The sequence below is a fragment of the Microtus oregoni genome, unplaced genomic scaffold (genome assembly GCF_018167655.1).
Source record: "Microtus oregoni isolate MIOR12 unplaced genomic scaffold, Mior012 000018F_ref0000195, whole genome shotgun sequence".
In the NCBI taxonomy this organism is placed as follows: Eukaryota; Metazoa; Chordata; class Mammalia; order Rodentia; family Cricetidae; genus Microtus; species Microtus oregoni.
Window position 1 is genome coordinate 29,366,011 of NW_024543077.1, and position 26,126 is coordinate 29,392,136.

General features: G+C 41.1%; 1 protein-coding gene across 1 annotated transcript in view; it reads right to left on the bottom strand.

Moving 5' to 3' along the window:
- Window positions 1-5,115: 5,115 nt before the first annotated feature.
- LOC121458805 (zinc finger protein 436-like) overlaps window positions 5,116-26,126 on the bottom strand; it is a 74,584-nt gene continuing 53,573 nt past the window's right edge. The window contains exons 3-4 of the mRNA XM_041668151.1: window positions 17,108-17,115; window positions 5,116-5,766 (exon numbers count right to left, since the gene is read on the bottom strand). Coding sequence (XP_041524085.1) covers window positions 5,116-5,766; window positions 17,108-17,115 — 659 coding nt within the window. The remainder of the gene's footprint in view (window positions 5,767-17,107; window positions 17,116-26,126) is intronic.

Below are 26,126 nucleotides of genomic sequence, written 5' to 3' on the forward strand. Positions count from 1 at the left end.
AATTCTATTTTGTAGTCTTTATATTACTTCTATGGATTTTGTTTATCTTTTATTGTGCCTTTACCAAGTGATGGGTATTTTTCTGCTATAATGTATAGAATGGTAAACCCATCATACTTGTTTCCCATTGGTTATTGAAGTGTCAGGCCATGTGGGAACATACTTTTTGAGTAAATGTTTTGGGTTGTTTCTGGTTTTGATTTTTATCTTTTCAGAAATTCCCTTCAGCTTTTGTTTGTTATTAATCCTAGCTTGGATATCAGTAAAAATTTAGGGATAATTTGAACTCATGGTGCTCATATGTCTGCCCCCTGTATACAAGTCCAAGGTTCGATGATGAACTCCAAATGTGTGTGGTTTTTCAACAGAATTTGATAATATTCACATTAAATGACTGATAAAATAAATAATAAGAAACATTAAATATCTTATGTGTATTCAAAGAAGTATTCTCATTCATGTTTTATAGATGTAATAAAGAAGTATAATCAGCAATCAACTGTTTATCTGACACCATAGCTTAATGTTCTTTTCTTTTAAAATTTTTTGATCTTTATTGAGCTCTACATTTTTTTTTGCTGCTCCCCTCCTGCGTCCTCCCTTCCCTTCAATACTATCACAAGGCCCCATCCTCCCAATTTACTCTGGAGATCTTGTCTTTTTCTATTCGCATGTATATTAGAACTTTGTATGCCTCTTTAGTGTCCTCATGTTGTCTAAGTTCTCTGGTGCTATGATTTGTAGGCTGGTTTTCTTTGCTTTATGATTAAAACCCACTTAATGACTGAGTACATGTGATAATTGTCTTCTGTGTCTGGGTCACCTCACTCAAAATGATGTTTTTTAGCTCCATCCATTTGCCTGGAAAGTTCAAGATGTAATCGAGGTTGGGATTCTAGTCTTGCCCATAAGAGTCCTTTCCCACTGAGTCATCTCATTGGTGCTCAAATTCAATTAGAAGAAATATTACAACAGTAGAGTCTTATTTTCTTTTCAAATTGTAAATGCAATTTCATACAATAATAGAGGACCATGGGAAAATTTGAATAGTCAATCCGCTATGCATGTGAAAATATTCTTACCAGCACAGATTTTTTTAATTTCTTCATTCTGAGAACAAGACATGTATTTATACTTGCTCAAAACCAAAATTACATGCCAGAAAGTTGCATCATTTATTAAAGTTCATTGCCTCTAAGTCTGATAACCTGGCTTCCATATCTTGTTTACCCTAAAACTCTTACAAATTTTTTCATATTTGCTGACTTCATCAGTTACTTATACACACTCCTACATCATCTCATTCACAAATAATTTTTAAATGAAAGGAAGTGTCTTTCAGTGTATTTGCAGTCAAATGACTCCCTAAGTTTAAGGACTAAAACTCACAAAATGGAAGTAGATCATAGACCCCTGTTAATTTTCCTATCTGTGCTACATGCACATCATGGTGCAGGTGTATTCACAAAAGCACACTTCAAACATTTTTAAATGGATGGAATTGACAATGCAATAACAATGACTCATTTTGAACATATGAAATTATTTGGCCATTTAAATTATACAATTTGAAGAAATATTGTTATTTATCAAAACAATGATGTTCCTTTTTAAGTCTTTCATTATGTTTTCTTTTACTCAATAAGTCCTTTACAAACATTTCAGCTCAACATAGAGGTGCATGGCTCTAATCACAGAACACGGAGTGTGGGTGGGTCCAATTTCAGTGAGTTTGATGCCAGCTTGTTCCACATAATGCATACCTGGCATCAACGGCCACATGGACATATCCTATCTCAAAAAGATCACAAAAGACAAAGACTCCCAAATTATGGAAGTTTTCCTAATAAAATCTGCCTGGAGTCAGACTGATTTCAACCAACATTTTAAATATTCCCTCACATAAAGAGAACTGTCTTAACAATGAAAATAAGAAGCAATATACAAATTCCATTCACATTCCATCCATTGAATCTTTGACAACCATCTAGAGTGGACTTTATTCTTCAAATGATGAGAGACAGAAGGAACAGTGTGACTTCTCTCCCTTAAGAATTATGACACATGTGGGACCTGGAGAGTTGTCTCAGGAGTACTGCTCCTCTTGGGTACCCAGGTTTGACTCATAGTACCATATCTGATTGGACAGAACTCCCTGTAATTGGAGGTCCTGGAGATGGGTGCATTCTTCTGGGCTCTTAGGGTACAAAATGGGCAAATACTGAAAAGACAGATCTGTATTTGATTCTATATTTTAAATAGGTTTTCTTCATGTGTCTGTTAACTTAAAAAGGAATGAAATTCAATCTAGATGTAGGAGTTTGACCAGTGAGTGTAGCAAGTGTATCTCAGGTACTAGTGATAACCAGAAGACAGTTTCTACTCTCCTGTGACTGGAGGTACAGGCAGTTGTGAGCTGTCTTGTGGGTGCTGGGTATCAAAGATTCTCTGGATGAGTCACCAATGTTCTAAGAGCTGAGCCTTCTTTTCAGCCTCATGAACATGAAGCTGCATTTAACTATGTAGTTTTGTGTTTAGATTCCTTTTCCAAGGTATTTCAGATTTTATCTGAAAATTTTGGCCACACATTGGAATGCCATTTTTATTTTTTTTACTTTAAAATTATACCTTTAATTATAGAATATTGTTAGGATAATACAGCCATAGACAAGACACTAGGATAACTGACCAATACCAACGGGATCCGCTCTCCACAACCACAGAACACAGGCACAGAGTGTCTGGGTATGTGCAGGAGCAGCCAGGGGCCTGCAAACAGCATTGGTGAAGTGTGACAAAGGCATGACTTCCACAGAGCTCAGCACTGGGAGTGGGCAGCGGATGACTGCAGGAGGGAGGGCACTCAGCTGGCGCAGACAGATATGGGGAGATGGGAAGACAATCAGAGACCCTCCCTGAGCCTTTCTTTTACAAGGCAAAAGCAGCAAATGGCACACTAGCAAAACCTTTAGGCTGGAGGTGGTGTTGCAGGGCTGGGGGGATGGGGACCAGGTAGAGAAAGGGGTAAAATGAAGTTGGATCAGAGGTGCTGTCTTCTACAAGCTACTCCCAAGCAGACACTTACAATGACTCAACGAAGTCATTGGCTACATACAGATGCCATATCTGAGTTTAGTTACCAAGGATACATAAGTCACCTAATGGGTAAAATGTGAATACCCACAGCAGGCTAGATGCCGTACAGAATAGAAACCACGTGCCTGCCCCAAGTTCATGCTCAAATGGGAGGGGCCACTCGGAGTGCTTTTCATTTGGTTGCTTTTGAGGCTGTCACTAGTGAATGACACGGTAGGTGTCACCCAGCTGCGCTCACAGTGACTCTGTAGTGAAAGCACTAAATGCCAAATCCCAAAGAACTTCAACAAAAAAAAAATTTTTGTTTTTTCAAGACAAGGACTCTCTGTGTAGCCCTGGCTGTCCTGGAACTCGATCCTGTAAACCAGGCTGGCCTTGAACTCACAGAGATCTGCCAGCCTCTACCTTCCAAGTGCTGGGATTAAAGGCATGTGCCACCCCCAATCCCCACCCCTGCAAAAAAAAAAAGGTTTCTTGAAAAAAAAACATGTTAACATTTGCAAGTCTGCACTAAGCACCATAAAATGCACTGGGCCCCATCCCCTTCCATCCCCACGGGATGAAGTAAGCACCAATATCCGGGCTACTCATAATTCCTGCCTGGGCTGAGATAAAGAGAACTGAGATACTGGGCGACACTGGGCAACTCTCACTGTAACTCTTTGTACCTGGAGGCGGGAAACACACTCCTCTTTAGGCTTATACATTTCTTCTGATGAGGCCAAAGAGGTTTCATCACAGGAGAAGATAACTCAGTCTGAGAAAGGGCAAAGGACCTAACTGTCCAGTCATTGTCTCACAACTGATGGACACATATGAGCAAGAGTTTAGTTCTGTACAAAACCAAGCCTTACAGGAGAGTGCATGCCTGCGCACTAGTGTTCAAATTCTTTCCCATAACACAAGAAAAATAAGGAATTCTCTCACATGGAGTATGCCTACAGTTCTATCTTATGGTCTACATCACGTAAGAACATGCTGATTCTTAGGAATTCGGTCTCTGCTATTAGAATACACACTTCACTATACATACACATTCCTTTAAGCGAGCTATGATAAAGACTGGGGCGTGGCCCTATCAAACCCTAGAGTTAGCAGTACAAGGGCGAGTGACCTAACTGTTAAAGTTAGATGGCAAAGGACACAGAAATGACTGTCGCTCCCTGGGAAGGGCTCGGTGCTCCCTTCCCTGAAGGAGTCAACCCACTTCTACTCCTTCCATCATCACCTGCCGTCCTGTCCTTTCCTAAAGGCAGTTTCCACACTGCCATCTCTAAAGTGATTTCTGAAGACAATTCATAAACCTGATTAATGACAGCATCAATGGGTATCTCTTGCTAAGGTCACCACCACCCAAGGGCCCTTGGTCCTCAACCTTGTACCCTTCTCCTTTCACACTGTGTCTTCGGGTAGCTTTCAAAAGCATGCAAGCTATATACAAGTGAGAAACAAGGGAAATGATTCAGTCACTGCCTTCAGCGTGCAGAATCCTGTGCGCAAGATGGCAAGGTACCAATATGAGCTACTCAAGGAAAAAGCCCTTTGGAAGGGAAGTGCATGAGCCTGGCCACTTCGGTGTGTGAACAGTGGCTACCCAGGACAAGTCTGCCTGCCTTCTGCCAGAGCAGCTGCATCCACCCTAGTCCAGTTCTACATTCCCACTACAGTCTTTTGGGGCCAAAGATACGAGAGGAAAAAACAACTTTTGAAAAACCTACTCCATTTCCAGGACTAAGCATCCACCAGCATCTTGTCCTCTGGTCTTCAGCTTTCAAGTTACTAGGAATGGGGGCTGCTTCTGATGGAAGCAATTCATGTAATAAAATCGGTGAAGAAAACAATTTTGGAGAAGGAGAAAATTTCCCCAACGCTGTGGGTCGGAATTTCAAAGGGGTCATATTCTTCCATGTTTGAAAACGTGGCCAACAATAAGGAAAGTCAGTCTAAACGAAGCTCACTGATATCAAATCAAATATAACTGTACCTCCACAAGTCATTTCTTACTCAGGAATACAGGACTTAGTCGGTATGGACTCTCTTGTGTTTAATAAGAGCTGAGCTCCGGCTGAAACTCTTGTCACACTCGGTACATTCGTAAGGCTTCGCTCCCGTGTGAACTCTTTGATGGGTGATGAGGTTGGAGCTTTGTGTAAACCCCTTTCCACACTGCACACACTCGTAGGGCTTTTCTCCCGTGTGAGTCCTCTGGTGCTTAATCAGATCTGACCTCTCCCTGAAGCTTCGCCAGCACTCGTTACACTCATAAGGCTTCTCCCCGGTGTGAATTTTCTGGTGTGTGATCAGATGGGAGCTGCAGCTGAAGCTTTTCCCACAGGCCGTGCACTCGTAAGGCTTCTCTCCCGTGTGCGTCCGCTGGTGCTGGACCAAGTGCGAGATGCGGCTGAAGTTCTCCCCGCACTCGTTGCACTGGTATGGCTTTTCCCCGGTGTGGATTGTCTGGTGCTGAATGAGGTGAGAGCTCCTTCCAAAGCTCTTCCTGCACTCGTTGCAGTCGTAGGGCCGCTCGCCCGTGTGTGTTCTCTGATGCTGGATAAGGTGGGAGCTGCGGCTGAAGCCCTTGCCGCATTTGTAACACTTGTAGGGTCTGTGTCCCGTGTGCGTTTTTTGGTGTCGATTGAGGTCTGAAATCTGACTGAAGGCCTCCCCACACTGAGAACATATGTGATAGCGGATGCCTGTGTGAACTTCTTTGTGGGCCAGCAGGTCAGTGACCTGCTGGAGAGGGAGCTGACCCACTCCTCTGCGGTCAGCTCTCCCCACTGTCTTTCGCACCTGTCCCCACTTTCAAAGACGTCTTCGCTTTCCAGGTTCTTCTCAGCATCCCCAATAGGCTCTTCGGACATGGTCACAAACTCCACATCTTCACTAAGCTCTTCTTTCAGATTTGTTTCGTTCTCGCTCCTGATCTCAAAGTCCAGTGAGACAACATTTCCGTAATTCTCCTGCATCGCGTCCCTGTAAAGGTCTCTTTGTGTAGGATCCAGAGGTCTCCATTCTTCCTGAGTGAGGTACATGGCCATATCTTCAAATGTCACAGGGGCCTGAAATCACACAATGCTTCCTCACTACTTAGCATCTAGGAGTTTAGTCCCAGCCTTTCTTCTTGAAATTAGAGACATGGTTAGAAATGTCGAGAAGGCATTGGCATTAAGTATGATCTGGGACCCAGCCATGAGCAGGGTGGCTGCCATCTCAGGCTCAAACGTTCGTCTCCTGGGAGAGAGAGCAGGAAAAGTAGCTAGTAGACAACGCTGAAGGAGAGGAAAGCAGGGAGAGAGGCGGCTAGAGGCCCTGCCCACTCCCTAGGGCTGGAGTTCTGGTGGCCGCCGGGTATGCAGGAACAGCCCAGGACCGGTCACTCTCCTCCTTCTCTGACCCCCGAGCGAGACTCGCTCTCCGCGTCTCGGTTAATACCAAGTACATGCAAGGCTAGAGTAAGGGAGGACAGCCCCTGGCTAGGTGCCCCCCGAACTGGGGGTCAGGCGGATGCTATTAGACAGAGGCTTTCAACCCAGCCCTACATAACGCCTCTGTGTAGAGATAAGTCCCGCCTCTTGGGGGGCGTGTTCGCCTTGGACTAATGTCTGCCTATAAATTTGGTGAGCGAGCTCCAAGCTGTCGCTTCTGCTTTCCTGGTCTCTGCTGGAACGGTGGTTCTGTAAGTCTATTTTGACATTAAAGCTATATATATATATATATATATAGTTATATAGTTATATTGTTATATTGTTATAATCTGTCTGCATTCGTTTAAGCCGTTACATTTTGGCGTCCAACGTGGGCTATTTTTGCCCCGACTCAAGCGGGTTGCCCGCTAGCTAACACAGCACCCTCCCGGGTGCTGTTTTTTAGTTCGTGACTCCGGCCCCAGTGCCGAGTCCGAGACATACTCGGCCACACAGGCCCATTCTGCCTGCCTTGGCTAAGTTTGCAGCGGAACCCCACTGCTTGAATTAGCAGAAACTCAAGTACCTGCGGTTTTGCAACAAAAGCTGCCACAGCGGCAGATTTGGTCTGATAAAAAGTGACTTGGCTGGGCAGTGGTGGCGCAAGCCTTTGATACCAGCACTTGGGAGGCAAAGGCAGGTGGATCTCTGTGAGTTTGAGGCCGGCCGGGCGATGGTGGCGCACGCCTTTAATCCCAGCACTCGGGAGGCAGAGGCAGGCGGATCTCTGTTTTTTTTTATACATAATATTTTTTTGATTTATTTATTATGTATACAATATTCTGCCTCCATATATGCCCACATGCCAGAAGAGGGCGCCAGATCTCATTACAGATGGTTGTGAGCAATCATGTGGTTTCTGGGAATTGAACTCAGGACCTTTGGAAGAGCAGGCAATGCTTTTAACCACTGAGCCATCTCTCCAGCCCCCTTTACAGAGAATCTCTTACTTTAAAACAGTTGATCCGACCAAGGACATTCTTAGTGCCAAAGCCAACACACTTGGTAGTCTCAGCCTCTTGTGAACAGTTGGCTGTGGGTATTCCATCAGTCCTTGAGTTGATGGGCCTGGTTCTTGGGCACAACTATTTTAGTTTTGTTTTTTGTTTTTCGAGACATGGTTTCTCTGTGGCTTTGGTACCTGACCAGGGTGAGTTCGAGGCCACCCTGCTCTACAGAGCTAGTTCTAGGACAGGCTCCAAAAACACAGAGACCACCACTGGCAGTAACCGATCATTGCAGGTAAAAAAATTTTCTTTTATAAATAAAATGTCTGAACACATTAGTATTCAAGAATTTAACAGTTTTTTTTAATTGTAGCATGTGGGAGATTTTACAAGAGGTGTCTATCACCCCACATCTATGGATCCTTCTGGGATTCGTAGTTTTCATTGGCACCAAATGGTTTGATAATAGAAATATGATAAAGTCTTTATGAGATGATTCCAGGATTCTTTTTTTTAAATATTTATTTATTATGTATACAATATTCTGTGTGCATGCATGTCTGCAGGCCAGAAGAGGGCACCAGACCTCTTTACAGATGGTTGTGAGCCACCATGTGGTGACTGGGAATTGAACTCAGGACCTTTGGAAGAGCAGGCAATGCTCTTAACCACTGAGCCATCTCTCCAGCCCTGAATCCATGATTCTTAAGGCAGAGATTGAATGCTTAAAAACAATTGAGAATGACAACAATCTTCTCAAGAATCAGTTTGAAGTTCTCCAGGCTGATAACAATCTTCTCAAGAATCAGTTTGAAGTTCTCCAGGCTGATGTTAAGGAGAAATTCATTACTATGGAAGAGGGAACAGCTGATCTGGATTGTAAGTTTCAGTCCCTTTCTGTAGGAACTGAAACATTAGTGGCTGATATTAAGGAGAAATTCATTACTATGGAAGAGGGAACAGCTGATCTGGATCATAAGCTTCAGTCCCTTTCTGTAGGAACTGAACCATTAGTGGCTGATATTAAGGAGAAATTCATTACTATGGAAGAGGGAACAGCTGATTTGGACCATAAGATTCAGTCCCTTTCTGTAGGAAATGAAACATTAACTGAGAGAATCAAAACTGCTGAATGTGACAATCGGATTTTGTCTAAAGCTTATGACAGATTGGCGGAAAGCTTGTCAATACAAGAAGGCACGGTTTATGCCATAAAAATTATGTCCAAAGATGACATGTTGTCTCTAAAAGACAAACTTCATACTTTAGAATCCTCAATGAAGGCTTTGGAACATAATTCTGGACAGGAGATTCAGACATTGCAGAAGGCAATGGTGAATAGAATTGAAAAGATTGAGGAATTTCTAAATTCTGATGAAGAAGAGCAAAGGGTAGAAAGGCAAATTTTAACTACATCTATGGGTAAATCTCTCCGGAACAATTTCCACAAAGCTCTACCTACAGCTCTACCTGCCTTTCCAGTAATAACAACAGAGAAGGTGATTGGTTCCAAAAACCCTATAGTCATCAAGGAGGATACATGGGAGCCTGTCCGTATGAATGACCTCAAGGAAATAAAACAGGCTGTCATGACTTTTGGGATGCAAGCCTCTTTTGTTAAAGAGATGCTAAGATCTTGGGCCATAACAAGCAGAGCAACCCCCTCGGACTGGCTCCAGCTGAGCTCTGCGGTACTTGAGAGTGGACCACAATTGAAATGGAAATGCTTATTCAGGCAAGAGGCTAGAATTTTAGAACAGCAGGAAAAGACGAAGGGAATTGACATTTCCCTAGATAAAATTCTAGGTGAAGGGTTCTTTTCTGACCCTCAGGAACAAGCTAATTTGGATGAAAACACACTCTCCATGTGTACTACAGCAGCCTTAAGGGCTTGGGACAGGGTACAAGACCCAGGACAGAGAATGGAATCAATTGTCAGAGTTAAACAGGGTCAGAGAGAACCCTTTAGTGACTTTTTACAAAGATTAACTAAGGCTGTAAAATAGGAATATCTGACCCAGAAGCAAGACGTATAATGATTGAGTCTTTGGCTTATGAAAATGCAAATGTGGAATGCAAAAGGATTTTGGAAGAATGGGTCTTGCATACACTCAATGTTGATACATTTGATTATGGCACTGAAGCATGGGTAGAAGAAGCAATTTCCAATGGTAAAAGGAGACACCAGAATACCAAATGTTTTAATTGTGTCAAAATGGGTCATAGGAAAAGGAATTGCAGACAACGGATTTTCGGAAATAATAATAATAATAATAAAAATAATAATAATAATGCATCTTTCAGAAATAATAATATTAATAATGCATCTTCTAGAAATAACAGAAATAGGAGGACTCAGCCTTCAGGTTTATGTAGAAGATGTGGAAAGGGCAGACATTGGACGAATGAATGCAGGTCTACAAGAGATAGACAAGGCAACCCGATACAGTCAGGAAATGTGAAAGGGGGGGCTTCAGAGGCCCCCATGGCAAACATGGTTCAGTCATTCACAGTTTCTGCAGAGAATGTGCCTCTTCAGGACAATTAGGAAGCCCCATGCCTACTGTTACAAGCAATAATGATCAGAAAGATAAGTTACGTGTGTTTTGGCAAACTTCTATAAATGATCAATGACCTAAATTGAGAGTGTGTGTAAATGGCATTTTTATTACTGGCCTGCTGGACACAGGTGCTGATGTAAGTATCATTACCCCAGAATCTTGGCATCCGTATTGGCCTCTTGAGAATGTAAATGTTCAGCTCCTGGGAATTGGAACCCTATCTCGAGTAAGGCAGAGCACGAGATGGGTTGAAAGTATAGGGCCAGAGGGACAAATAGGAAAATTAAAGCCATATGTAGCCAATATTGCAATGAATTTATGGGGTCGTGACCTATTACAACAATGGAATACTGAAATTAACATTCCCGCTACTTCTAGAGCCTATATTTCTGAGAATATTAAAAGATATGATAAACGGAGAAAACCGGCCATTCGGGCTGTACAAGAACAAGCAATTGATGTCCCTTCAGAGATACCAACAGCCTTGCCTCTAAAATGGTTGACTGAGAAACCAATATGGACAAAGCAATGGCCTTTAGCTGAGGAAAAGTTACAGGCTTTAGAACAGCTGGTACAAGAACAATTAGATGCTGAACATATAGAAGAATCTACCAGCCCTTGGAATTCTCCTGTATTTGTGCTTAAGAAAAAATTAGGTAAATGGAGAATGGTGACATATCTCAGGGCCATCAAAAGGTTATATAACCTATGGGCCCTCTGCAATCTGGAATTCCTTTACCGTCTTTATTAGCAAAAGGATGGCCTCTCATAGTTATTGATTTAAATGATTGTTTTTTCACTATACCTTTGCAAAAAGAAGATAGAGAAAAATTTGCCTTCACAGTGCCTACTTATAACAGTTCTCAAACTTCGAGGAGGTACCACTGGACCTTTCTCCCCCAGGGTATGTTAAATAGCCCCTCCCTGTGCCAATATTTTGTGAACCAACCATTGCAAATAATACACAAGAAATTTCCCAAATCTATAGTATACCATTACTTGGACGACATCTTGTTATCCGATTCAAACATGGATACCTTGAACAGACTGTTTGAAGAAATAAATATACTTTTACCTAAGTGGGGATTGCAAATAGCTCCTGAAAAGATTCAGAAGGGAGATTCTGTTAATTTTTTAGGTTATAAAATAGGTTTGCAAAAAATTAAGACACAAAAAGCACAAATTAGGAGAGATCGCCTACGGACTCTTAATGACTTTCAAAGACTGTTAGGAGACATTTCCAGTCTATGACCAGCTATTGGAATAACACCTGATCTAATAATTCATTTGAACAAAACCTTGGATGGTGATAAAGATTTAAACAGTCCTAGAAAATTAACAGCTGAAGCAGAAAAGGAACTGACAATGATTGAGGAAAAATTACAACAGGCACATGAGGACAGGGTGAATCCAGAGCTCGATTGTATTCTCGTCATACTACCATCAAAAATTTCTCCTACAGGAATTTTAATGCAGAGAGATGATATTATTTTGGAATGGATCTTTTTACCACATAAACCAAGTAAGAAACTGAAAACTTATGTGGAAAAAGTCTCTGAGTTAATTATAAAAGGCAAGCTGAGACTTCGTCAACTAGCAGGCATAGACCCAGCAGAAATTATAGTGCCTTTCACTGCTGATGAACTAAAGAAATTATGGGAATATAACGGACCATAGCAAAGAGCTTGTGCAAATTTTTTGGGAGACATTAATAACAACTATCCAAAAAGCAAGCGGCTTAACTTCATAAAGAGAACTTCTTGGATCCTTCCTCGAATCGTCCGTGATGCTCCAATAACTGGAGCCCGTACATTCTATACTGATGCCGATAAATCAAGGAAGGCAAGTTACAAATCAGAAGACTTGGATAAGGTGGAACAAAGTCCGTATAATTCTGTCCAGAAGGTGGAATTATATTCCATTCTTATGGTTTTAAGGGATTTTAAAGAACCTGTTAATATAGTCACTGATTCACAATACACAGAAAGAGTTATTTTACATATTGAAACTGCTGAATTTATACCTGATGATACAGAACTAACCTCATTGTTTCTACAGGTTCAAGATTTGATCAGGAACAGGCTTTGCCTATGTACATAACACACATCCGATCCCATACGGGTCTGCCAGGTCCTCTAGCACAAGGTAATGCAGAAATTGATCAATTATTGATTGGTAGTGTGCTACAAGCCTCTGAATTTCATAAAAAACATCATGTTAATAGCAAAGGTTTGAAGAAAGAATTTTCAATTACATGGCAACAAGCTAGGGAGATTGTAAAGAAATGCCCTACTTGCTCTTTCTATAACCAAATGCCACTGCCAGCAGGGGCTAATCCAAAGGGCACCCAAAGGAATGAAATCTGGCAGATGGATGTGTTCCACTTTGCAGAATTTGGCAAATTAAAATATGTTCATCACACCATTGACACTTATTCAGGCTTTCAGTGGGCAACTGCTTTAAGTTCAGAAAAAGCTGATTCAGTAATCACTCATTTATTAGAAGTCATGGCTATCATGGGTATACCTACACAAATAAAAACAGATAATGGTCCTGCTTATGTTTCTAGGAAAATGAAACGTTTTTTTGATTATTACACTATCAAGCATGTTACAGGTATACCATACAATCCTACAGGTCAAGCAGTCATAGAACGATCAAATCGAACTATAAAGGATATGTTGAGCAAACAGAAAGGGGTGAAAAACACCCCCAGAAATAGGTTACATAACACTTTGTTAACCTTGAATTTTCTCAACGCTAATGAGAAGGAAACAACAGCAGCAGAAAGACATTGGATAATGGAAAAGTCTACTGAACTACATCAACCACTTTATTTCAAGGATGTGCTGACCTCACAATGGAAGCCAGGATTTGTGCTACGTTGGGGAAGGGGTTTTGCTCTTATCTCCACAGGTGAGGAAAAATTTTGGATACCGTCAAAATTAATAAAGGTTCGGTTTGAAGAAGAGAAGCCACTTGGAAAAGATAAATAACAATTCTTTCCTAAGGATGTCGAGCATACTGATGGTAAGAAATACAGATAGGTTGGAGGCAGGGTTCTTTTCTTATCTCCACAGGAAAATACTCATCTTCAAAGAAATTAAGCGACCCTGAATATTTAATTACTGATGGATGGACACATTTTGTAAGTATTAATATATATATATCATATATATATCATATAGACATATATATTGTAAGTATTAATATATATATCATATATATATCATATAGACATATATATATGTCTATATGATTAATGTTTAAGTTTTTCATAATGAACAATGAGTTTTTCCTGAAGTGACATTTGATGTTTCCAGGAAGAAGATGGGGCCCCACAACAACAACTCTACCTGGTTGATATGACGTCATGATACTGATATCGCTACTACAAGACCTGTTTTGGATACCAGCTGCACAAGATGATCCCAATTTGGTTAGCTGAAATGGTGCACATCTTGTACAACATTCTGGCCAGACCTCCACAAAATACTCAGAGACTATTTGCGATTTTAAAAGACATTGATCTTGAAATTTAACCATCATTTTACTTTCACAGGATCCCCCAGAAAGAACGTCGCCCCCATGACAGCTGGAAGTAATTCTAGAGGACGACGTCCCCTCTCCCAGTAAAATTTACCCCTGGGTTTAGGGACATCATTTAGGGGTTGGGAGGTTGGGGGAGGAATTTTAAAAGCTCAGGGGTCATTTTGAAAAAACAAAGAGAGGGAATGATGGGATAATAGATTTATAATTGTGAGTTACTGCTTTTAGACAAATATATTGGTATCGATTCTTGTATATTGATACAAAGTTAAGTTATATTGACTATTGTAGGCATGCATATTTCTATCTCTGTTTAAAACATTTTTTATGTATTGATATATATTTATTGATATATATATATATATTGTATATATTTACCATATTGCAGTGTACATTTTTACCTCTGATTAAGATACTTATATAATGTTTGTGTATTGATATATATTTACCATATTGCAATGTATATTTGTACAGTGTTTATATTTGGAGGTCATTATCCTCATTTGTTACACAGTTGTTTATTGTCTTAGTCTTTAAGTTAGATAGATATTGAGAATTATATAGATAAATAGTCATCTAAGTTTGTCATTTATAATTAGACTAATCAGGTTCTCTAGATATATTGAGATTATACTCAGTATAGATAGATAATCTTCGACCTCTTCAAAGAGTTGTAGAAAATGGTCTTTAATCTAACTCAGAGTTTCGTGATAGTGAGACCCAATTGCTCCTGACAACACCGCTCTATTCCCAAGAGAATGTTGAGCATCAAAGACACTCCACCTGGAGCCTTTCTTTTTGGCAGAACTGGCCTTTGGGCAAAGAAATGCCCATACCTCAACCACTGACAGAGATACAGAGCGTGCATCAGTGGATAAAACAGGACTGTCATATCCTGCCAAGACAGGGTAAGATAGTTTTGAAAAGTTCCTTGTCTTTAAAAATGGTATGTCAGTTATGTTAGGCCTTAGCCAAAATTGGTTGACTCAACATTGCAAACGAGACTTTGGGTGATTGCCCAGGTAGTCAGTTGTCTCTGTCAATTGTTGCACATTTTGGATATATCTCGTTTGTTGAGTAGTGTTTATTCCCTTCTCAGATCTTTGACTGAGTTGAAAATTATATAATTGTAGTTACTGTCTACATTATTTGGACTCCTTGAGATAGAATGTTTAGCAAAGATTTTGTTCTAAATATTGTTTGTTATATTTATTATTTGTTGTTATTGTATATAGTTCTAATTTGTTTGGTTCTGTCTTATTTAGACAAAAAGGGGAGATGTAGGGATAAGCCCCGCCCCTTGGGGGGCGTGTTTGCCTCAGGCTAATGGCTGCCTATAAATTTGGCGAGCGAGCTCCCAGCTGTCGCTTCTGCTTTCCTGGTCTCCCCTGGAATGGTGGTTCTGTAAGTCTATTTTGACATTAAAGATATATAATTATATATTTAAAATCTGTCTGCATTCGTTTACACACCTCTGCTCTTCTGGAATGCCATTTTTAAACAGTCATTTCTTTCCTACATATCAGTTCAAAGTAACTACATAGAGGATTTTAATAATTGAAAATACTTGACCAATATATCAGGCTTATTACTAACTACCTGTGACATTTTTAAGTTAACACATATTCTCCACATAGTAGAACATTTATTAACATGACACAATCTAGACATGCTCCCTCTGTCTCATGCCTATCTTGCTGGACAGTCATTGTTTTATTAAAGCAAGTTGAGTGACAAATCTTCAGAGTATACAACAGAATAATCACTCCACCACAGATGTTCCTTGTACATGGGATTTGCTTTGCAAAATATTCAAAACCTGTCACAAAGTTGATATCTTTTTTACATCAAACCTACTCAATAGCTGAGAATGTGTGTGTTACAAATATAAACCAGCATAAATAACCATAGAAAGACACAGTCAGAGCTAGCAATGAATTGTATGTACTATTGTATGAATTTCTATGTGCTATTGTACAACTGTGTGTGTATGTTTGGGCATTCTGTATGTATATACTTGTGGAAATATAAGTATGTGATTATATATATATATATATATGTGTGTGTGTGTATATATTTGGAAGACAGAAGTGAATCTCTGGTTTCAGGACTTTGATTTGACCAAACTTTTATTTTCTATTTCTTTTCAGATAGGGTCTCTGATTGCTTTGTAACTTTCCAAGTAGACTAGGCTAGCTGACCAACAAGCCCCAGGTTCTCATTTGTCTCCATGTCCCTTTCCCATTACTAGTGTTAAAAGTCCTTGTGACTTTTTTCGTTTTCTCTTCAGCATGGATTCTTGGGCTCAAACTGAGTTCCTTCTTCTTACAAAAAAATCTCACCTGTCCTCTCAGGCCTTCTCAACTACAGATATTCTGTCAGTATTGTTTAGTTTTGGTTTAGTTTGTCAGATAGTTCCATGTAGCCTTGAGATTGGACCCCAAGTGCTTTATCTCTCTACCTAACTATGTACCTATCAATCTGTCTTTCTAATTTTTTTTGAGATAGTATCTTAAAGTGGAGCACTCAAATTCTCCTACTCTAGCTAATCAATAAATCCCAGGAATCTTCTTGTCTGCTTCTTCCCCTGACCTGGAATTACAGGCATAGGCATCCAGAACCTGACATTTTATGTGGGTGCTGGGAACCCAAAATCAGGTATCTAATTCTTGCACTAAGGACTTTAACATCACCCCCCCCATGCCCCACTGTCATCTCCTAGAAAGCAGGTTATGAAAACAGTGTGAACAGATGGATAGATGTTAGATATACAGATGACACAGAATGGCTAGCAATTGTGAAGTCTAGCTTTAGTGTTTAGGAGTTCATTGCCATGGTTAGAGTTTGAAAATGAAATGAGCCCATAGTTCATATGCCTATTGACTTGTTTCCCAGATGGTGGTACCATTTGGGGTTAGTGTGATCTTTAGAGTATAGTTGGAGGAAGTAGGTCACTGGAGATGTGCCGTGCAAGTTATATATTTCCCTGGCCTTTCCTGTATTCCTTCTCTCTGCTTTCTAGTCCCCATGTCATAAAGAAACTTCTCAGTAACCTTTCCAGTCATTGTGAATTTCTGCCTAATGGCACAGGACTAAACAACTGTGAACAGTTGTTCCCAGAAGAACGCCACACCTACACTGGGCCTCCTGCAAGAATAATCAATTGATTAGAATTTTGTGATTCTGGAGAGGTTTGGATGATGTAGGTTTAGAGCATAATTATAGTTTATCTTAGATTATCTTTAGTCCCTTTAATAGTTATTTGTCTTAGTGTTCTATTTTCTGTACTAAGAGATTTTAAAGGACCTCTCTGGTGGTCTCTGTATGGGGGTCATGATATGGGCACAACAAGAGGCACTGGGATTTTCTGAGTTTGATACCAGTTCAGCCTACTTAATGATTTCCATACCTACACAAAAAAAATCCTGTCTTGAAATCACCAAAACAAGAAAATCTGAATCAAACAAGACTATGATCTAACTTTAACCTTCTCACCTTCTGGTAGCAGCAGTTACATAGAAAGTATATTGAAGTAGAAAAGTCTCTTTGTTGTCACCTTGCTCTGCCTACCAAGCTCATTCCTTTACTAGTACTAGAGACTACTTCTTTGAATTTTGGTGAATACTTAAAACCAGCTGAGACATCAAGCCTCATGGGCTGGAAAACCACTGGATTCTTCACTTGATCTTTGGGAAAAGGCTGAGACGCAATCTACTGGATTCTTTAATTGTCATTTATAAGTAGCTATTTTTAGACAACCTGAAACACAGCTTGTGAGACATTCTAATAAGCCCACTTTTTACATATACACACATGGTGAAATTCATTCTACCTGCCCTGTTCATGTGGAGAATCTTGAATACTGCAGTTGTATATTTTATTCACCTACCATGGAGGAAGATGTGCTGGCTAACTTAGTGCTCATGAAGTCATTCCTTCTAGCTCCATTATTCTCTGTGTATTCACATTTCCATGAACACTACCCTTTTTATTATTATTCATTTTCCTGGAGTTTGCTTCAAATTTCAGTAATAAAACCATCATCAAGCCCTCTGATGGGGAAAAGACCTATCATCTTGTTTGATATCTGGTTCCTGCTTTTCTCTTTTCTGTTGTGTGAAATATCTGTGAAAACCATGTAAAAAGGACCTTCAGTTCATCTGACCTCAGCATGAAGCCACAGCATAAGCATCTACTTTTATGACCTTAAAACTCTCTTTAATTGTTAATATTCTGGGCATTCTTTCTCCTGTGGGACAGGGAATTCCTGCACCCACCTAGCACAGTGCACTGTATAAGCTAGCTAGCCACAGTGTGTCCTGGAGGAAAAAGGGAAAGTTCCTATGGAGTGCAAGATTATGACAGTGTCTACTTTTGGAGCCAGGGAAAGTAATATTGAAATGCATACCTCGGTTAGTCTAGAAAAGATGTTTGACTGGGGTGGAAGAAATGACCAGAAACCTCTGTGCTGTGCCTTTAAGCACACTACAGCTCTGTGGGAGGTGTTCTTGTCACTCAGACCTCACTAGCCAATCAGGCCCTCCAGGTGACCTGCCAGTCAGGAGTAGTGCCGGGTTTTTCAGGGCGTCCGCTTTCAGAATGGACTTTGCAGAGGACCTGGCGCCAGTGGCTTCTGTGCTGCAGTGAATCTGCTGTTGCAGGGAGATGATGAACAGAGCTTTGGCGAGCTGAGAAACCACAACATGGTGAGCGGGGGAAATGCTGTCTCCTGATGGGGAGGAGCAGAGGGTGAGGGGTGGGAGACAGCATGGTGCGTCCTCCCGGGATCCGTGTGGGAACCTGCCGCCAGATTCCCTGTGTTGTGAAGTCCCATGCGGTCCTGTTAATTCCTAAATCTAGGGACAGAACTCTGAATAACTTGCGCTTTGGGCTTAATTACCTTAGAGAATTGGGAGCAGGGCGCTGAGTGTACAAACATCTTTCTTGTCAATTTCAATATGCCAAACTCGGAGAAGCCTAATTTCTCCTGTATTTTCTCAATATTGAGAACTTTGCCTTTAACTTTTACATAAATCTCCATTTATATTTAACTATGTGGAGGATATCAAGGGATATCACCTGTTGGGTAGCGCTGCACTTCTAAGCCGCAATGTAGAAGAGGAGAATTGCTGATATAAAGGATTTTCCAATGCCTTGGAAATAGTTCAGTTTCACAAAGTAGAATTAGCTGAGGGAGGACTGCCTCTACATCACCCAGAAGATAAATGTGTTTTAAGCAGGGCTGTTAGAGGTTAGGATGCTAGGGTACACATTCTTCAACTGGATTGTCCAGATATTTGGCGCCAACCCATGACAAAGAAGCCACCACCGATTTAAACCAGACACCAGGCACATCGCTGAAGGACTCTAAATGCATTTCTGAGGCCTCTCAGCTCTAAAGACATTTTCTGAAGCCTCTCAGCATTTGGAAACCCGACAGTCTCCCACACACATCCTGACTACTCATCCTCCAGTGTCCTTGTGAATAATCTTCAAACAGAACTCCATTCTGGGAATTGAGGCAAAGACAACCCACAGATGTTGACTCAGTTCCTGATGTGTTGATTTAGTCACTGGGACAAGGTCAGGATGGCTCACAGATGCTCCTCCTTATCTCGCCTGATCAGGAAGCTATTCTCCTGCCCTGGAATAGACCAGTCACTGTTAGTAACCCTTTGAATAAGCCAATCCAATAACTTGGAAAACAACCTTCATGTTCCCCCCCTTGTGTCAATGGCTTTTCGCTTTAAAAGATGGGCTGTAGCAGCTATCGGATGTCCTTTATATCCCGAACCTGAAGGACCCTGTCATAACAGCATAAATTCCTCTTGCTTTTGCATCAATTATGGTTATGTGAGTGGTGTCTGGAGCAACTCCTCCCTGATGTTTGGACTTCTAGTCCAACATTTTGGTGCATTGGCCGAGAAGTGAGTTGCTTCCAGACCCATTCCAGGCCCATATGGAGGTTGGAGCGCTCATATTGTCTTTGTCTGCCTGTCTGCTTTTTTTGTTTCTGTGACTATTGTAGTTTGCATTCGTTGGTATTCTGAGAAATTGTACCTATGTAGGGCCAGTATCTCAATGAAATCTGGAGGATGCTCCAGTAATCTGAAGGGGCTAAGAGTGACCAGGTCACTCCTCTAATTCCCAGGAGGCATGACTTTTTGTCGCTTACCTCCATCTGAATCTGTAGTGGTGCGCAGCTTCTGATTTTGAGTTTGGTTTTGACTTTTCATGTCTTTTTCATGGAGCATCTCTGCTTTTGTGTATCTGTTTGTACTTGAGTCTAAATCTGGTACCATGGGGCAGCAAGTGACCACCCCATCGACCCTGACTTTAGATCATTGGAAGGAGGTTAAACATAGAGTCTTTGGAAATACGAAAGTAACGCTGGGAAGCGGTCTGCTCCTTGGAATGGCCCACTTTTAAACTGGACTGGCCACAGGGCGGGGCCTTCAATCTAGATACTGTTTTGCAGGTTAAAGAAAAAAATCTTCCAGCCTGACCCTTATGGCCAACTGGATCAGGTTCCCTATATTGTCACCTGGGAGAGCTTATCCAGAGAATCCCCCCTCCTCTGGGTCAAACCATTACATCACAGAGCACAGGGCAGGTACTGTGCCAGCTTCCCTCTGACTTTGATAAAGGCAGTCTGCCCCTCCCCTGCCTGACACCCAGTCCGACCGCCTGCTCTTTGACCCTCCTTCTGGGAAGCGCCCCCAGGCCAGGGTCGATGTGGGGGGGGAGCGCGGGAGTCCTGCACCTCACGGCAGGCCCTGGCTGTCCTTGTCTTGCCGGGGCTGCATTGCTGAACCGCACTGCTCTCTGTTGCGACTGCCGGCCCTGATGCCTCCGCTGTCACCATAGGCGAAAAGACAGGCCCGGGAAGGCTCGCCAAGGGCTCCAGCTATGCTGCCTGGCCAAGCAGCCTCCGCTATTGTCGCCAGCGCGCTGACGCTCGAACTCCTAGCATCATCTCCCGAGCCCAGGGCGCATTACTCTTCCCTCAGTGCCCGGTCTTGGGGCGGCACTGAGCCTCCTCCGCACCCCACTCCACAGGGGAGCTCACTAACGGGAGAGCCATCTTAGCTGTATTAAAACCAAACAAAGGCTTTGGCTCCCTTAGTCGCTGCTCAGGAATAAGCCCAGCTGATGGCTCATCCCTCCTCTTGGGCTGTGTAATCCTGCCCACCTCTGCTCACAGCTCCCTGCTACAGCAGGTAGAGACTGGGGCCAGAGTATCCACGAGAGGGGAATGCTTGCCCCTGAAGTCCCTGTGCTGACCTGGAGTCCACCAGCACCGTGCAGGAGGACTCGGGGGAGGAGGGCTTCCTTAGACAGTCCGGGGTGTTCCCTCCCCCTATAGCAGCCAATGCCAAGGTCTTCCCAGCTCTTACAGGCAGGAGTGTCTTCAAGGGCCTTCCTCTTCCACTTCTGCCCACTGCCTATGTGAAAAAGCTAGCATTTCCCAGCGCCACCTCAGCCAGGCCTGGTGCTCCCCAATCCTTGGGCTTAGTGTGAGGGCTCAAGAGGAGTCTCCCATGGTGAAGGATGTGGCCTTGCCAAGGAACTAAGTTGAGTCTTCCAGATGGCCCACCAATCCTGACCTGAAAAGTTCCCTAGAATGGATTCCTCATGGGGCCTCTGGTGGTTTACTAGCTTTCCTCCCAGCCCACCAGTCAAGTCAGCCATTGATCATCCCCTCCCCAGTCTCTCTTTGGGGGTCTTTGGGAATGTGCCAGTTTGGCACAACTGTGATTCCCTTCATCCACTTCTGTTCCAAGTGGGGCCTCTGGAATCCCATTCAGAGAAAAGCTGCTAGGTTGCTGTGAGTACTGAGGTGGGGGTGTGGGAAGCTTGTGCTATACAGCTAGGAGCTCACTGTGGATGGAGCTGAGGTTGGAGCCAGGTCCTTGGGGGATCCCCAATGAGGTTCCCGGAGTGGGGAAGGGTCTCCTTTCCAAAGAGAAGGCTTGTTCTCCCTGGAAACTAAGGTGCTAGGGACTGAATGGCAGCCTCCCCTCTGCAGGTGCCATGTGAAGCCTCGTGCCAAAGATCTGTGGCCCTTGCCCAGGGGAGGTAGCCTGTGCTAGTGCCAGGGTCACGGAACTAAGGCCTCCCGTGGAGGCACACATGCCAGCGGGGTCCAAGCTGGTGCTAATTCCTCCCCACAGGACCCGGTAAGCCTGGGAACCTGCAGTAGGCTGTTTTTCTGGGCTCAGATACCCTCTTAGAAAGAGCCTGGACCTCTTTATTTGGCAACAGGGCTAGAGATTTATTTTACATCGTTAAGTGACTTGTTGGGCACAAAACGTTACACAAGAGTAGAAATATATGTACAGTATGTTTTTATCAAAAATAACCTTGAATTTGCATAAATATATAAAAATATGTTAAACAAGATTAGAAACATATACAGTATAACAAAAATATCCTCAAATATGTATTAATATACAAAAACCCATAATAATGTAAAATATTTAATAAAAATGGTTGGTTTTGATTTAAAGCCAATTTAGTAATCTATCATTTATCCTATAATTTCTATATCTTCTTTTTTTCTTCTCAGAACAAGATAACTGAATATAATCTTCTTTGTTTATATTTTTTACCATAACACGTAGTAACTTGTTACCACTGCCACCTCAATGATGACATAAACTGGCCTTTGGGCAAAGACATGTTCATGTCTCAACCACTGACAAGATAGATGGTATCCGAAAATGAATAAGCAGGACTGTTAATTTCCTACCTCTGAAATTGGTCTGTCAGTTATTCTAGGTCTTAGCCAAAGTTGGTTGCTTCAACATTGCAAATGAGAATTTGGATGATTGCCCAGGTAGCCAGTTGTCTCTGTTATTTGTTGCACATTTTGAAAGTTGCTTGATTGCACTTCCTGCTTACTCAAGTAAAATTATTTCCCTTCTTGGATCTTCAGTGGGGTTGAAGACTAGATAGTTGTAGTTAATTTCCACTCATGACTTGGTCAAGTTATTTATTATACAAAACTTAATCTAGTTAGGTGATAGGATAATTATTGAATATATTGTTCTTATTGTATATAATTTTGTATTGGGCTTAGAACTCTTATTTAAACAAAAGGGGGAGGTGCTGTAGAGAGACTTACAGCCAGTGGTTTCCTGCCCAGTAGAGTGTGGCCTCTTATAGTATATATGCCAATGTAGAGCATGAGTCTGGTCACTTTCTGGATGCACAATTCGGTTTTTGATCTTTGTTCAAGCATAGACTTGAGATTTGTGAGTCTACCCCCAAATAAATAACAATCTATTTTTCAATTCTGAGCTAGTGTTTAATTTCTTTTAAGTGTCCTTCAAAGATCTTTAAATGTGAGTCATTGAAATGACTAAATGCAGTTTTTTCATTGTTGACCATGAGCCAATAGTGACTGGATTCAGAATGTACTTGACGTATGAACAACCTCCCAGAAAATACCATGTATGTGAACAAGTTTTTCTCTTTGGTGGGTTTTCTTTCATCTTTTTGTGAATCTTTAGTAGGAGAAGCCTTTCTAGATGAAATTCCTGATTATATGCTATGAGTCTCAATACTCATGGATTTCCTGACATTCATATCTGCTGTGTTGTGTTTGATATTAATCAACCAACTTCATGCTTATACTGAAATGCTTTTATCATCATTATAGGCTCAATCTCTAAATTACATAAGATATAGAAGAAACAGTTACTATTCAGTGCTCAGGAGTTTTGTAACCTGCTGTTTTAATTGTGTTTTCTTATCTGAGTCATTGTGTGGCTCTAAATTTCTGAAAGTAAAGGGAGGCATCATTCCTGGCTCTATTTTTTTTTTTTTTTGTTATTGGATGATGGCCCTGGAATGTAGGACTTTTTCATATCAAGTATATGCTACTATGCTTAGCTTCATGTCCATTTTGAATTTTAAAATTTGGCAGAGGGTATCACTTTGATTCCCAGGATGCCATGTATTCATAACATTAATACTGCCTGAGTATTCTGAGTTATTAAATTGTAGTTGCATGAACTGTTTCCTGCTTGTTATGCTTGCTTTGATTTTTTAAAATCACTATGAGTATTTTATATGTCTGCCTGGATATGCACCATATAGATACCTGGTCATCAGAGTGACCAAAGGATCTCAAAAATCCTGACCATGGAAAAATGGAGAGTTCTGATTCCCATGTAACTACTGGCAAATGTGTCCACTTCCATTCAAGATCAGCAAGAGCGCTGTATTACTCTGCCCTCTCTCCAGCTCTGTGTTGATTATTTATGACCAACATTTATATTTCTACTGTTTTCATCTGTCCACTTGTAACTGTTTTATACAGGAAGTTGTTTTGCTTCAAAATATTATTGGTATTTCAGTTTATATTAGGGTACTTCAGGGGTCTGGAAGAAGACTACAGAACTGGAGTGAAAACAGTTCTTTGTAGGAACTTAAATAAAAAGCCTTTCAGTTTTTCTATCCCATTGTTTGTTACATTGAGCTTTGCAATGGAGACAGAGTCTTAATGTGTACTGCCACCTCTCCTGGGCCTGATTGCATAGACTTGACTGGCATTCAACTCAGAGACAAATATACCCACCTCTGTTTTCTGAGTGTTGTGGTTAAAGGCACATTGCATCAATACACCCAGTTTGTCCATTTTTCTTTTCCCTTCTGTCGTCAGTAATTTTTCATACAATTGTCTCATGCATATGATATACTGTTGATTTTTTTCTTGTCTCTCCCTGTTAATAGACATTGCTCTCAAAAGGTGAAATTCCATTCAAAGTGTAGAGAAATGACAGAATTGTCTCTCCTTTAAATGTTCTTCTAAAGTGACTGTCTACATCTTAGAATATGAGTAAGGAGGGGCTGGAGAGATGGCTCAGAGGTTAAGAGCATTGCCTGCTCTTCCAAAGGTCCTGAGTTCAATTCCCGGCAACCACATGGTGGCTCACAACCATCTGTAATGAGGTCTGGTGCCCTCTTCTGGCCTACAGACATACACACAGACAGAATATTGTGTACATAACAAATAAATAAATAAATATTTAAAAAAAAGAGTAAGAAACACCAGAATCATACAACTATACTTTTTTTTATATTTATTTATTTATTTATTTATTTATTATGCATACAATATTATCTTGTATATATGCCTGAAGGCCAGAAGAGGGCACCAGACCTCATTACAGATGGTTGTGAGCCAACATGTGGTTGCTGGGAATTGAAATCAGGACCTTTGGAAGAGCAGGCAATGCTCTTAACCTCTGAGCCATCTCTCCAGCCCACAACTATACTTTCAAAGAAGTATGCATTTCCAATGTTGTCACTGTCATGGTTACAATGTACACTTGTATGGCATATTTTTGAGGGCAGTGACTTATGATGATGTGCATATAAACTTCACTCAGGAAGAGTGGGATTTGCTGGATCCTTCCCAGAAGAATCTCTACAAAGATGTGATGCTGGAGACCTACAGGAACCTCACTACTATAGGTAAAAATGAATTTCCTTCATGTTTCATAATAGGAGACAACTTTTCCTTAGTTTATTATGTTGTTCTGTAATTTGATTTAGAAAAAAGAAAATGGGGTGAATAATGCAGTCATAATTCTTAGGTGCACTTAAGATAATAAGCTAATTGTTGCACAATGTTAAATAATATCACTTACATATTCTGGTACTGTATTTTAGGATACATTTGGGGAGACTGTAACAATGAAGAACATAGTCAATGTTCTAGAAGAGATGCAAGGTAATTTTCTTGTGCAAATTCATAACAATGTGTCTCTGATGAGTTTATAATGTCCTAGGACACATTATAAACTCATAAACAAAAGCAACAGTGTAAATAAGAAGAGCTTTAAAGCATTGATGGTTATTAAATTCTCACAAATCCATATACCTCAATTTCATGTATGTGAATTGCATTTGCAAGGCTTTCATTTAAGAAAAAGTCAAGAAAGCAATATTTATACAGATATCACCATTTGATTCATAGCATCACGAGAGCTATGTTATAGATCTGCCGGTCCATTGGTTTCTTGCTACTCATGACAAAAAATGTGTACACATTTTAGGGATAATGAGTAGAGCTGCAAAACTTTCTACTAAATCAATAACCCATGGTAAGTCTTGTATTACTCATATTCTTTTTGTGACTATGCTAATTTTAGTGAAAGCAGCTGTTAGAGTCAAGGGTCAAGGGGCAGATGTTGTGGAGAAACCTTAATATCTATACCACAAGTCTGTGAAGAACAGAAAGTCAAATTGTGAGAATTCAGTGTGGAAATCTTCCACTATTCTTTCTTTCCTATGTATATCATGTTATTCTTGACACAAGCATATGAACATAGGGATATGGAAAGATTTATCATATCTCTCCTATAGAACAGTTAGAAGATAAATTGTATTTCTCATGTAGAGTATACTTGTTGAGTTTAGTCCAATTATACAAGTAATTAGTTTTCTACCATCATTGTTAATACATAAACCAACTCACATCACAAAAACCCCCA